This window comes from Falco biarmicus, chromosome 11, assembly GCF_023638135.1.
Source record: "Falco biarmicus isolate bFalBia1 chromosome 11, bFalBia1.pri, whole genome shotgun sequence".
Lineage (NCBI taxonomy): Eukaryota > Metazoa > Chordata > Aves > Falconiformes > Falconidae > Falco > Falco biarmicus.
Window position 1 is genome coordinate 29,710,590 of NC_079298.1, and position 14,659 is coordinate 29,725,248.

The following is a 14,659-nucleotide window of genomic DNA, read 5'->3' on the forward strand; positions in this document are numbered from 1 at the left end:
GAAATGTAACATTAATTAATTCCCACGTTCTGTCTGCTGCTCTTGGTCCCTCCAGATGTGCTACTAGGAATAGGCTGGCTCCCTGGTTACAAGCCATCTGGGCTCTGTAAACTGATTTGCACTTATATTAAACAATAAGTGAACAGAATGCGGAAGAGTTATTAAAGCAAATGTACATTGCTTATAAATCTCAAAGCAAAATATTAAAATGTAGTAAACGGGAATGGAATGTGCAAATGAAGACCTGCTTGTTTTTAATGAGTTTAGCTGTGACCTTCTCGATTTCAACCAAAAGAAAAGAATTTTATTTTTCTCTTTAAAAAAAAAAAAGAAAAAGAAACTATAAAACTGCTTACAGAAGTATCTGAGACAAAAACAAGGAAATATAATGTTCTAAACTTGACTGGTCCAAACCACTCAAGCTGCTGTGACAGCTCATAAAACTGAGAGTAGTTTTTAACTGGACTCTGTTTTACATTGCCAGAGTGAATTTTCCTTGCAGGAAGTAGCCAGAAGGTTTATTTAGTTTCCAGACTGCTGCTTTGATCTTTCCATTCTGTCACTTCTCAGGTTACATAGCCCTTTTTCACTGCAGTAAATCTGCAACAGTTAATGAGAATAAAATTTCCTCCTTCTCACTGATCACATGCTGTTAAATGCCAAACCACAGCCAGCAGCATATTTGCAGAATTCAGCTGCACTGTACAAAAACAGCACAATCAGTTTAATCTTGTTGGTTTTGTAATTCATTTTATTGAGCTTTCCTTTTTCAAGTGACCTATTTTATCAAGACAAGTGGTTGCAAGGCCAGACCTGGAAGAAAGATTTAAAACTGTAATAAAATGAAGGGTGTTTTGTATGCTACGTATAAGCATGCTCACAGGATTCAAAATTAAACCTACAATGAGGAGTTTTAAAACAAGTCCCGTATATCAGTGGGATATTTCTTACGGTTATTATCTGAAGTGAACATGTACAGTGAACAAGTCTCTAGTATAAAAATTAGTGTAACATATAAAATTAATTTCTCTGCCAAACAGTTAAAATTGTTTTGGTTCTAAAATTTGACTCTTTGAATCTGTGTTTGTCAGCTTCAGCCATTGAGCTATGATGACTGAACTACCCTTTTCCCTCTGGAAAATCAGAAGACTTTTTTTCTTGAACCATGAGATTTTTAAAAATAATAAGTTTAGAGAGTTTATTTGCCTGCTGGGTTTTAAGCTTTTTAAGTTTTATTTTTTCCAAGAGTCCCTGCCCAACCTTTGGCCTGAAGCATTTCATTTTTCTTTAATTAAATTAAAAGTTGAAATTTTTGTGTAATAATGCCACTCCAAGGTATGGATCTCCAAGGAAATGTTCCACGTCTGTGTTTGTATCTGGCTTGTTCCTTACCAGTGCTAGCGCTAAGAACGCAAGTAGGAAGAAATTTATTTCCTTCTTGGTTTACACTAAAATCATCACTGATTTGGGATAGTTTTTGACAAGATTTCACTAGGGCCCTGTGCTGATATGTAAAAGTGGCTGAAATCTGAACAATCATCTGTGGTGGTAAAAAATATTTGAAGTTTATTCATCAGTAGTAATGCTCAAACTGCATTTGCTATGTGCGCTCTAGTGAGCACTGCAAATCCCCTAGTAATGTTAACTTTCAGAAAAGACTTTGAAAGCTTTTATTGGCTGCAGCTGTAAGTCAAAGCAGAACAGATTTTTGGGTTTTGACTCTCCCTCCTTCCTTCCCTCCAGCATCTGGATTATCATCCACATTGGATTGCCTGGTTCTTGGTGCTGAGCCCTGGAGACAGCACGACTATCGGCCAGTAATCTTTTAGCATGGCTCTTTCTGGGTATTTGTGCACGAGAGGGAACTCTGTTCCCTGGTTGTATTGAAGAATAGAGCTGAGTGGCAGTGCTTGGGCTCGAGGAGCCTTGTATAAATATTTAAAGGCACGATTCTCCAGCTAAGAGCCTTTCCATGCATGACACTGAAAACTTGCATTTCTGCTTCAGCTGCTTATCTTAGGGTACACTTGCACAGTAACCCTGCTCTGTAGCCTGGCAAGCTTCCTAACAGGAAGCAAGAAACACTTCCTGGCTGGAAACGGGAAGGGTAGCGGAAGATGTGGACCAGATCCTGAGCTGATCTAGTCAGTGACACTCATCACCTCTCTGAAGTTACCGCTTCAGGATCTTATTCTGCTCAGGCTGTTGCCTGAACCTTCTGTATGCAACATAGCACTGACATTGCTGGAGCTCAGTGAGAGAGATGCTTGAAACCTCCCCAAGCCAGACGTATTGCTAGTTAAAGATTAAGGCTTACTAATGTACTCTTCAGTTTATGGAGTTGACAGAAATACTTCGGGCTGTGCAAGGAGAGAGGAGGAGGAAAGGACGTCTTACTTTTTACTGCCTGCTCCTCAGGGCTTTTTTATTTGCTTTATTTCTTAATTAATTTTTAAGAAATGGATGTATCTAATCAGTAGACTTGGCTAGTTGTTGAGCCAACAGCACAGGAGATGTTTCTGTCAGGCTTATAATGGAAAATCGGAACCCGTGGTTTCTGTTCCAGCTCTGACTGTGCACTTGACCTTTTAACAGATCCTGTGCAGAATAGCTGCGAAACTCCCCGTCCGTTTGGCGGAGCTGTGAGCCTGGGTGAGGGAATGCGAGTGAAGTTATCCCAGTGCCCTTCAAAAAACAATATCCCTGTGTGAAACAGCATGGGTTGCTGTTTTGCCCCAGGCTGTATTCTGGACTGGTTGCTTTTCTAGCAGATTAGAAATACTGTGGTTTTCTCCCTGTCTTTGAGGGATGTTACAGAATAAGCGAAAATCTTTTCTATCTATGTCAGTCTAATTTGAGTCTTCTCATTACTGTAGCTTGTCACTTGGCTGTCTTTAATGTCTGGGGTGGTTTTTTCTTTCAAAACTCCAATGGGAGACTGAGGTCATGGAGAAAAGGAGCAACTTGTCCGGGATCACACAGCAGGTAACTGACAGAGCAGGAAACTGAGCCCAAGTCCCAGGCTGCTTTCACAGAGCTGGGATGGCAAACTCTACAGCTTTCAAGCAAGGCTTTTACTGAATTTGGCTAAGCAAGGGCATTTGCTTTTAGTTCAGTGCTTTCTTACGATTCAGCTGGGAAACTTTTTTTTTTAATGTTGCCTCCCCACCAGTGAATCTTGGCATGTGTATTGCTTGGTGCATAGCTGGAGCCTGACACAGAGGGCTCAGTGCTCATTTCTCCACAATTGTCAGATTTGCATTTGTTTATAATTAAATGGCAGAAACAGGAGTATTGTGCTGAGATGGAACTGGGCACCAAGTCCAGCAGCAACTGGAAACTTTAAGTCATTAAGTGCACTGAAGAAAGCTAGATCACATGGAAGGAGAGACATGATCACATCCATAAAAGCTGTATCATGATGCACAAGGGAGCTGAAGTATTACTGCACAGGTTCATGCTGATATTTTCTGTATTTTGAGCAGATACAGTTTGACTTTTTAAGGAACATTAATATTCAGTGCTAATGTAGAGATGGACTTGGTATTTGATGCAGTGTGCACAGTTGCAGTCCCTGCCACAAAACTGCCTTCCTACTTGAGTTTGAGGCATGGAAAGCATGGGGAAAAAAGCTTCACAGATAGGGGAGAAAAAGTTGGGACCATGAGAGGCAGAATTTAAGAGACTTGTGGTTTATAGTTTAACGTCATTACCAGTAGTGGGAGAATCTACAGTTACAGGACATTATATAAAGAAACATTGTTTTTTTTCTATGGCTTCTCAGTTGTATGCTGTTTCCCCATAACCCATGGTTTGTGCTCTTACTCTGAAGGACGGAAAATTTATGGTCAGTGAAGCAAAACCAGAGGTAGCTGGCACATAGAAGTGAACAGGATCATCTTCTCGATTGCTAGACTCCGAAGCAAAGGAAAAAGTGACCAGCCCTACGCCCCTTTCTGATGCCCTCCACTCTTTCGTGACTGGTTTATGAAGATGGTATCCCATCCAGTGCTTAGCTGGCAGTGGGTGTCAGGAGAAAGGCCATGAGTTTCACAGGCTTTGAGCTTCGGTTAAAGTGTGGCAGTTAGCTGGTACCTGCAAAGGATTAGCTAAATATTTCTTGCCTGAAGCTAACTTTAGAAGCTGGAGGTCTCTGTTCTGTGGAATTCAAAAACATTTCCCACCTCCTGGGCTTGGATGCACACCCTGCCTGAATCCTCACTGTTTGATGGGCCAAGGCCTGGATGCCCCCAGCTGCCTCAGCCTTTCTGTACGCTGGTCTCTGTGCAGAGGAAACCTGTGGAGGGAGGGAGGAAGGGAGGGAGCCACAGCGTTCACTCACCGGCCACGTAGCTGGGCTAGCAGGACTGCAGCCTCTGCCACATCCCATATATGAGTATAGTGCCCTGCAATCATTGTCTCAGACCTACAGTCTAGCATCTTTTGTCAATGCTTAAAAACAAACAAAACCCCAAACGAAAAAGATGGGAGAGAAAAAAAATACATACTTCGCCGCTGGCAAACTCCTGTGTCTCTTGTTGGCAAATATTATAAACAATAACTGCATCTCGGTTGTACAGGTTATAATGCTGTGCTTGTCTCGAGATCAGACTGGTGTGCCACTTCGATGGCTTAGGTACCTCCTGAGGGAAAAATACAGCCGTCAGTGTTCATTTGAACAGAACTTGTTTTGTCTGTTATACACAGGAACCTGATACAGCACTATAGAATACAGGGGTTTATGGCATGAGACTTTATAAGGCAATATAGGAAGGTAGCTGTACCATATGTTATCAGCGGTGCTGTCACACACAAGTGGATTCACAGAAGGGAAACATTAGGACTTCAAGGATGCACTGCATGAAATTCTGAATGCCTGCCAGGGGTGAGGGGGGGGATGTTTTGAGAGTGAAGATGGTGGTTTTTAGAAACGATAATATAAAGTATATAAAGGGAGACAGTACAGAGGACTACAAGCTGTACTATGTCAGGCTTCTGAAGGATGCTCAGAAACCTTCTAGTCATTCTCACGCTCACGGGGAGTTTTGCAAAGCTGCGGGTGTGATCAGTGGCAGCAAGAAGAGGTGCCACGTGTGTAAACAGGGGCTGCGTATTTATGCCGGCAAATAAACCTCCCTCAGTAGCTCAGTCGAGCACATGGAGAGCCTTGGGTTGATTCCTTCACTGGGACTTGGTGTAAGGTTGGTGAGAGCTGTAAGTAGTGTTTGCTTGGTCTTACCAAGGTCAGAGGACCTAGTGAATTATAAATTTATAGGGTTTTTTAATAGATTTTATTTTTAATAAAATTGTATCCCCAGTGAGCAGCTGAGAGCTTCTTGGACATGAGGCTGGTAAAAACCTTGTTGATGCAGAGTAAGGATGCAAGATTGACGGGGTTTAAGAACAGGTTGAGGATGAAAAGAAACGTAGCTGAAATCGTGGCTTTGGTGGAAGCACCACATGTGTTTAGCTTGGATTTCATTTTCAGTGGGCAGTGATTTTCAGGGTGCTTTAATTTTGGGTTACGAACCATGAAACTGATAGGTGGAAAAGGATGGAATTTTGACCCTGAAGTGTAAGCTGCTAAACTGCTACTTCACGCTCTAAGGTGAAGGTTTTTCCTGGGCCGCTGCTGCCTGCAGACAGTCCCAGTCTCTTACGGTACAGTCTGGTGTGATTCTTGCTGTGCTGCTTCATGCCTCTCCTGTGAGGGTGCAGACCTGTTTCCCAAACACTGTTTCTTGCTGGGATGGCTCCAAGATCCATGCACCCTATCAAGGGGTTTCCAGTTAGACTTCAAGTTTTGACCAAGAATTTTCCCCAGTGACCTGGGATTTGCCTTTCTGGGGCCCGGCTTATGCTGGAGGAATTAGTAAGTACTGTTTTAGAGCGACTTGTCAGCACCAGCACTAGTAACAGTGTGAACGCTAGCGTGGACAGGCTCAGGTGTCTATCGCATCAGAAAAACTTACCGAAAGCAGCCTTGCTCCGTGGTCCGTCTGCACTCAGGCGCTAATCACCCTAGTTCAGACGAAGCTCAAGAGCCTCTCTTCCTGTACCACGCGCTCGCGAGCAGCAAAGGTACCCGGACGGGAACCCCAGCAGAGGGTTGCTGGCAGTGTGCTGCCTGTTGGAGCCTGCCAAGTCTTGCAGACGTACCGCAAAGCCTGCCTCGTCTCTGAGGCTCTGGGTGCAGGAGGGAGTTAAGGAGAGTCAAGTACTTTGTGGTCACAGCGGGATGCTGGCTGGTATTTCCTGCTGAAAGGGGGGACAGGATCGGTCTTTACATCTTAAATTATGTCAGGGCACCTCGGATCCTAGATGGGCACATTAATTTGGATGTTATGAATCAGAGTAAGTATCAATAAGCAGAGCTGTTAAGAAATCTCTCCTCACTCATGCACATCAGGAACATTTTCCTCTTCGGCATGTGTTCTTCAGTTCCCCAGCAGTACAAGCAAATTGGAAAGTTCAGCTGTCATTCGGTGAAGGTCATAGATCACACTAGCAGCCTGAGTAATCCAAGAGGTTTTAAGTATCATAGCATTTAGTTTAAAGTGAAATTTGCTCTGACAGGGGCTGGCAGACCAATAGGAAAAAGAAATATTTGTGCTTGGAGAAGTGCATGTGTAGAGCCCGCGAGTATAACTGATGGCTGGAAGTGATTTCAGTCTAAAAAAAACAAATCATTAAGAGAGTGCATAGGGGTAAAATACACAGTTCATATTTTAAAGGGTCTCAAAATGAACCAGCAACTGAGGTTAGCAGTACATAGTAATTAGCTGTGCTGTTCACTGTTTAACTCCATCAGCTCCAGGCGTGTGGTAAACTCCACAAGAAAACAGTTGTGCTTTGACGGCGTGGTTAGCAGGCACCGCTCTCCCTGTGCGCACACGTGCAGTTTTGTGAGACAGAGCTGCCCTAAATAACTTGCAGATTAAGGCAAGAGCGTAAGTCATTTATCTGAGGGGTTTGTTTTGTGGTGTTGCGTGATCCGTATCAGTCACGCAACTACAGGGATTGCACGCCCTTCTGCTGGGTACCTAGCTGAACAGGGCTGACCAACAGGAAGAAAAAACATCAATTTGTAGATGAGTATTGTTGCCTCAGTAGCATAATTATGTGTCCCTGACTTTTTGGGAAGACAGGCTGATGCTGGCTCTGCTGAGTACAGAGTTTCCCTGTAGATGCTGTATAAATAAGACCAACAACGTGTTTTTCCTAGGAGCAAGTTTTGAAGTTGGTTGCTGGTATAAATCTAAGAACACATGGCACAAATCGTGATCTCGGGCCAATAGTTACCGAACAAATGCTTACAGCCGAAAAGCTACCATCTTTCCTGGCTCTACCCTTCTGCTGTTCTTGGCAGAAGTGGCAAGGATTCATCAGGACTTGGTTTTTAAACCCCTGTCTCCACCTCTGTCGGTTATGCTTGCAGAGTCATTGCCCTTGGCCTGCCAGCCTCATGAGTAAGCCAGACTTCAGTCTCCAGATGTGTGTTTGCTGTTTTGTTGCCCTACCCCTCAGTTACCTCCTGGCTTCAATAGCCTTTCCTTCAGCTAAGAGGACAGGCTTTTTGCTACAGGCTGCGCCAGTGCAAACAATCAAATAAGGCAAAGCTGGTATGTTTCAAGAGCACTAACACATAAAAATGAAGCCAAGTTGTTGGCTTTTTTTGAAGCATGGACAAGCCTTCATTTACTTAAGAGAAATATTTAGATAGGAGAGTGGTGATTTGATCAAGGTGTTTTAATATGATTTTCTTTTCCTCTTTTATTTTTTTTTTTAACTGTCCAAAGCAGTTATCAGCTGATCCATCTCTTCCAGTTTTCTTCAGGACACTAACATATGTCTGAACCATTTGGAAATAACTGATACTCCTCAAAGTTTAAACTCTAGGGATCTTTACCTAATTACTTACACATTTATAAAAAAAATATGAAAAAAATGATTTGCTGAGAATGTGATTGAAACCATATTTTTCCCTGCTCTCGTTATCAATTTAAATACATTTAAAAGTTCTATGAATAAAGATTACTGAACTGGCAGTAGCCGAACAGCGCGGCCTGCAGTGATAGAGACTTATTGCCCCCTGGTGGGTCGGTGCCGTCATTGCACCTCGCTTCCCCCCCCCAGCCCCCAGCCCCAGTGCCGTTCGGTAGTATCTAACGAGTGCTCCATCAAGGGAAGCCCCGCTTAGGCTGAAGAAGGAAAGCCCGGGCTGCTGTGTCTGCTGTACCTCTGCCACGGTGAACCTGAGGGTGGCTACTGGTGTGTCCCCTGTAAGCCAAGCCGCGCCCCCTACTAGCCTGACTTGCAGTCAGCAGCCGGCCTGCGTGCAGGGCTGGCAGCCTGCGGCGCCCGCAGCCTCCTCGTTCACCTACGACGTCTTTCCAGAATGAAGTTTTCAGTAGTTAGCAGAAATGCCAAGAGCCCCTTTTGTAATTAGTTGTAGATAAGTTGTTTTTACTACTAAATGTTATAGTCATAGAAAAAAATAACTTTGAAAGATAAACCCAGAAAAGCATTTTTTGCTAAAATATTTTTATTTTAAATCAACTGTAGATACTTTAAGGATCTTTGGAAGAAAACAATGGAATTCCTGAGTGTAGAGGAAGCCTTAAAGTGTCCCGCTTCTCTGCGGTGTTACATGTGTGTGGTATCGGTGGCACCTGGGAACCTGCAGTAGCACAACACAACTGAACTCCCTTCCAGATCGCACTACGCGTTCTTTTAGTACATTACTAACTCCGAGTACTAACAGTACTGAAAGATCTCTTTAAAAGAATTGTAACTGTTTTACGGTAGTTATTCAGCTTGTTTTCTGAACTGCCAAACAAAATGGTCAGCTTCATGCTAGGTCCTTGTTGGCACGTTTGGAAGAGCTTTGTGGCCTGTATTCAGAAACCCATATCTAACAGCAGCCCCGGCCGGGTCCGTCTGTCCAGCCCCTCTGCATGCTGCGTGCCAGTAACGGCAGTAGGAGCAGGGACCATCCTTTGACTAAGGCGAGTGCAGGGTCTGATGTTTCTGGAGGCAAGAGTTAGATTCAAAGTGACAGGATTTCTCTTAAACCCTCTTTTCAGGAATCTTTTAAAGCTTCAAGCCTGCTAATGAGAAAGCTGTTGTCTGCCAGGTACAAAGGAGGGACCGGGAGAAGGTGCCTCGGAGGTCACCAGTTCATTTTATAATGGGCTTGGAAAAGAGTAATAGGACTTTGGAGTGGATGCAGGATGGAATGGATGGCCAGAGGAAGGTGTGGAGCCAGAGGCATGTGTTCACGTAGCTTTGCACCGCTACAGGGCACACCACAGCTACTCTGCTTCTCTTCTCTGTGCGGAAGGGACTGGTCAGCCTCTAGGCTCAGCCCGATAGCCCTGCACACGAGTTACAAGACAGGGCCATTGCCAGGTCAAATACAGATGGGCAGACGTGGAAATAGCACAGTGCTTTCAGGGTGCCGAGTTTCGCAATACGTGTTCAGGTGAAACAGAATGATTTTCTCTGCAGTTTGGCCTATTGACTGTGTCCTCCCGCTCCAAAGACAAATCTCGGCCTCAGACCTTCCACCTTCACCCGATGACCAGAATATCCCATGAGTGAACTATTTTCCAGAGAAACCCGGCGCCAAGGATCCTTTGCTAGGACCTCACAGAGGCACAATCTGAGGAAAGTGTCTTTATAAGGACAGAGTGATGGACATGGTCCCCCACCACTTCAGCTGAGCCCTTTCAGTCCAAGCGATTCAGCAGTGCCAGTTTTTTGCTGAGCCAGGGCCTGGGGCCCACCCATTGTACATCTTCTGGATGGGTCATTCTTTCCCAGCCTTGACTGTTGCATAACCCATGTTCCATATGTATAATTGGCAGTAATGAGGTTCAGCTTTTCCCCACTCAAAAAGCACTTTGGTTCTTTGTGTTTTGACAGTCTTCAGAGAGGAAGTTCAACTCCTTTCAATGCATCTTTAGTCAGGCAATAAATCAGAATCCTTTTCCATTTGTCCTTCTACTGAAGTGGAAGTTAAGAAGTGACATAACTATGAATAGGCAGTCATCCAGTATCTTAGGCAATGTTCATTTTTCCTCTACCTCCTGCATGAGAGTTATTGTTGAGCACAAGGTATGTGCCACTTTTCCCTACGCAGTCCTCGTGCTTTAGTATCTAATCCATTGCTGTAGGACTTTTCAGGTGTAAAAGATGCTGTTCTAGGTGAAAAATTAATTATTCTGTCTCATTTCAGTATATAATGATTCTTTTTGCCATTTGGCTGTCAATCTTGTATCCCACCGGAAACAGCGTCCTTTACTGAACGGTGTTGCTGTGCCAGATATTTGCACTTCTTGTTTCTGGCTGGTATTTTACCAGGGGCTTGAGAAATGTACTGAAGGAAGGAACTCAGGCTGTTCAGATGGGCTGTGTAGGGCAGGGTCACCAGCAGGCTTTGCAAGAAGCATGCTTGAAGCCTTTCCAGAAAGACTCGTTACCTCTAACGCAGAGAGAGGAGTTGACTCACAGAAGTGCTTTGCCAGTAAAGCCATAGAAGGATAGACGAGAAGACTTCTGTCTCCCCTGGGATTTCTGTTTGACCTGAAAGCCTTTCCTGATAGGAGTTGTGTTGATTTCTCTGCAGTGTTTCTTTTCCCACCAAGGGAAGAGGAGACCGAGCAGTGCTGGCTGCTCTGAAGGGGCAAGATGGCTTGCAGTGTTGCCTCGCAAAATTGTCTCTGTGGCAGGAGGAGCTGCAGACACCAGCACCAGCGCGCCGTCCCTACTGTACAAAAACCTACAGTTTCTTTCTCCTCCTTTTATTTTTTTTGTAGCATCGGAGTCGATGGATTTGGTCAGTCCCCAGGGGTTCCTGGCCGCCCCACAACTGCATATGGGTACCGCCCGGATGAACCTTACTACTACAGCTACGGAGCGCGATAAAGCAGCCCACTGCGCAGTCCAGGACGCTGTCACCTGCCCTGGAGGAACCTGGCCGTAGATCTCTCCCTCGGTAATGCATGATCGTACCACAATGGGTCCATTATTATGTATCCTTTGGCGTGTGTAGCTCCCGATAAACTTAGCCTTTCTGGGTCCAGTGTTTCAGTGACAGTGTTTACTCTTTGGTTGTTCTTTGTTATCATTTTTGTACAGTGTTTGCTCTGTGACTTGAAAGCGAGAATTGGAAAGCGACTGGACTGGAAAGTGTCACATTATGTATATTAAGCTACTAATTTAATTTCTATTAAATATAAAAACCTGTGTGGTCAGCAGTGGTGAACGTGTTTCTAACCAATGTTTCGTTTGTTTTACAAGACATTTAAGAAGAATGCTTCATGTGAAGCGTGTTTAACATGGACTGCTTCCCTCTAACACCTAAGTAACGGGAACACAGTTAAGCCCCAGCATCTCCTGGCACTGCCCTGACACGTAGTTACCAAAGTCCGGTCCTGGGTATGAAGACTTTAATAATGGAAAGATGGCACAGATTCACTCCCCTGGAGCTTCAGACGTTTACAGTCTAGTTTATATGCTTGAAAACACTTAAAATTAGAAACTGCACTACGACAGAATACCTTTGCCATAAATAGAGTTCTGAGGGCTGAGAGAAGACAGCCACATCCTGAGGACTAGCAAGAGAAAAAAGCACTGTAACTCAGGTCAGAGTGCGGATGCAGAGCCTTTCCCCCAGCTTCCCCATCCTAAAACACAAATGCATCCTGTCCTGCTTGTTCACAGGATTTAAGCTGGATCATTGACTGAGCAGCAGAGACAGGCCGAGCCACCTTCACGCTGGACAGTGACTGCATTAAGCCATGTTTTGGAACACGCTGCACGCCAGTGGAGTTTAGGCTAAAGCTGTTCTGAAGTTGTTACCCCACCCGTAACAGCCAAAGCGTACAGAAATCCCGTGGCTGCCACAGCCATCAAGAGAGCAGTTCAAATTTGAACTTTTTAAAAGAAAAGCTGCCTCCACCTCGTTTTGGTTTTTAACGGCTATTGATTTGCAGAATTGTTCCTCTCCCCTCACCACCCCTCATTTCTGGCTTAAGCAGAAAGCAGACTTGCACCAGGGGCTGATGCTGCCAGAGCAGTAGCCAGTAATCCCGTTAAGACTGATGCACATGCTAGGAAAGTGATCTTCAAAGGCATGGCGTTGTTTAGAGGGTTGACAGACCGTTACTCTTACACTTCAAAAATATCTTTGAAATCAGGATTGTTTTGAAGCCTTGCTTTGTCTTTTAAAAGTACACAGGTACTTTTATGTGCACTGTTACTCACTGTGTTTCATACTGCATAACTGGAAGCGATTCTAAAATGAGGGCATGGTGTTTCTTACCAGATTTCAGCCTCCTCCCTGTGCTGGCTTTGTGTTCATGGCTTTGCTCACTGGAGGTAGGTGGAAGAACAGCATTGCCGAGATTAACTAGTATTTTTAAAAATAATTTTCTATACAATTTTTAATGCCGTTTCTTAGAAATGCTGCAGAAAACGTGAATTAAACTGCTGGGTTTCCAGTGTCGTACCTTTCTAGATTCTTTCCGTTGGTCCGAGCCCACACTTTATCAGCCCAGCAGTTGTGCCACATTTAGTCAAAAGCTTTCAGATATTTTTATAGTTATAGCTGCGAGAGAAATTACCCAAACTGCATATTCAGACACAGGCTTTTCTTTTGAGACTGGCACTCGCTCGTCAGGCTTTTCCAGAAAAATTAGTGTGAAGTTATTTAAAGCAGTTGCCCTTCTCATGGAATGTGTTTTGGGGGAAAGAAAAAAATGAAGTGGGTCCTTGGAGTATATGCAAACTATCAATGAAACTGAAGGAGCCTTTAATTGGAAGCTTCAGGTTAACAAGGAACTACAGTTGAGCTTCAGCAAATGGGTGGGTGTCTGTAATTGTAATACAGTTGTGACCATGCTGAGAATAAATGGCAGTGGAAAAATCTCTGGCTGCATTTTTAGTATTCAATGTTAGGAGTTTATGAGAAAAGAATAAAAGATCAAGTATTTGTAGCTTTGCCTGGCAGCAGCTAAGAGAAGAACATCATTTATCTGCAAGCAGAGCTTGGTAAAAATTACTCAGCACTTAGTAGCCTGAGGACAGAGCCTGCTAGCCAAGATGAAAACCAGCTGTGCCACTATACTCTCTGAGGCAGGAGAGAGGCTGATTTTCCCTTTAATTACAGTTCCTGAGCCAGAAAGAGGGAAAAAAGATAGGAGCACATAGACTTTTCAATCTATATCACATTACTGGTGGGTGTCACTGGACACTTTTCAATCTATATCACATTACTGGAGGGACACTGAGGAGTCTGACCCATAGGGTAACTTTTTAATTATCTGCATTTATGGTTTCAGTCCCCGAGTACTGTATCCTGCATTAAACAGGGCGAGGAGGGATCTGCTTTCTTTTAGCAACTTACACAGCTTATGTCCTTTCCTCCTTTTCCTGCTTTCTCTCCCTGACTTTGTATAGCTCCTCTTTTCTTTCCCTACAGCAGCAATCCCTATCCATCGCAGGAGTAATCCTCCTTCCCAGTCTGCTGCTAATTAATTAATGAGTTTGGTTAGGCAGGTGTTTTAGATATAATTAGGCTGTAAAGTTAATAGCACAATGAAATAAGCATGGGCTGAGAAGTTCATACGTCTGTTAGCTATTACTCGGGCTTTCTGCAGATGTACAGTATAATTTCAGTGAGCGATCAACTTAATGCAGCAGCCTAAGATTGTGTTCTAAATTATTATTTGTACCACGCTAGTACTTAGGAGCTTACTAGGACAACAGAGGGTGGGGAAATGGAAAAGTAAACAAATGTCCTTGACCTAGAGAGCTTATGAAGGACCCAATTCGAAGTCTTTCAAATACCAGTGTGTGCGTGGAGCTGTCTGGTAACAATTCAACATGTGCATTTCATTCTGAAGTAAGACTGCCATGATTCTGTTTAATTCAATCCACTCTGGATTAAATGAAACAGGAACAAGATGTATCTTCTTCTGGAATAAGCAGGACAAGCTCTGTTTAGATACAAGAGGTTTCAAGCCCCTCTGGCAGGCTTTTTAATGGAATTCCTGTGATATGCCACTGGTAAGCTCAGCTGTCCGCTCCGCATGGGAGAAGGCTGAGAACAGGTATAACATTCATTATTATGTTGTTAGGTTGTTGTGATGTGCTCGTTTTTTCTTTACGAGGTTAGGGGGAGAGCTCCGAGGCAGCAGGAGAGGCGCTGGGGCTGCCTGCATGGGTGGTGGGAGGCAGCACGTGGGGCATGCAGTTCGCAGGTGGCATTTGCAACCAGTCAGGTCTAGAAACCCACTTGAATATTCAAGAACATGGGCTTTTCTGGAGTTGGTATATTGGCATTCCTGCCCCCTCAAAAGAGAAACATACTTCTCTTTATTAAGAAATAAGAGCACTTGAGAAACATCCTTAGCAGCAAAAGGCGGCTGTGGTGTAGTTGTAACTAACACGACGATGCAGCAGGAGGGCATCATTGGAACAGTTATCGACTGCAGTTCGGGCGGTGCTGGGAGCATCACCCCAGCCCCATCTCTTCTGCTTTTCCAAAGGCCCTGTGGCCTAGAAGAGGAAGAGCTGGGGAACATTCCTGCAGTGCAGACAGCGACTGCACCGGAGGCAGCTGGATCGTGCACCCCGGCTGTGCTTTTAGACC

At 44.3% G+C, this 14,659-nt stretch overlaps 1 protein-coding gene across 1 annotated transcript in view; it reads left to right on the forward strand.

Moving 5' to 3' along the window:
• The window catches only part of KIFAP3 (kinesin associated protein 3), a 71,189-nt gene extending 59,920 nt beyond the window's left edge, over positions 1-11,269 (forward strand). Inside the window, exon 20 of the mRNA XM_056356062.1 lies at positions 10,821-11,269. Within this exon, the coding sequence (XP_056212037.1) occupies positions 10,821-10,929 (109 nt within the window). The 3' untranslated portion in view covers positions 10,930-11,269. The remainder of the gene's footprint in view (positions 1-10,820) is intronic.
• Positions 11,270-14,659: the final 3,390 nt, after the last annotated feature.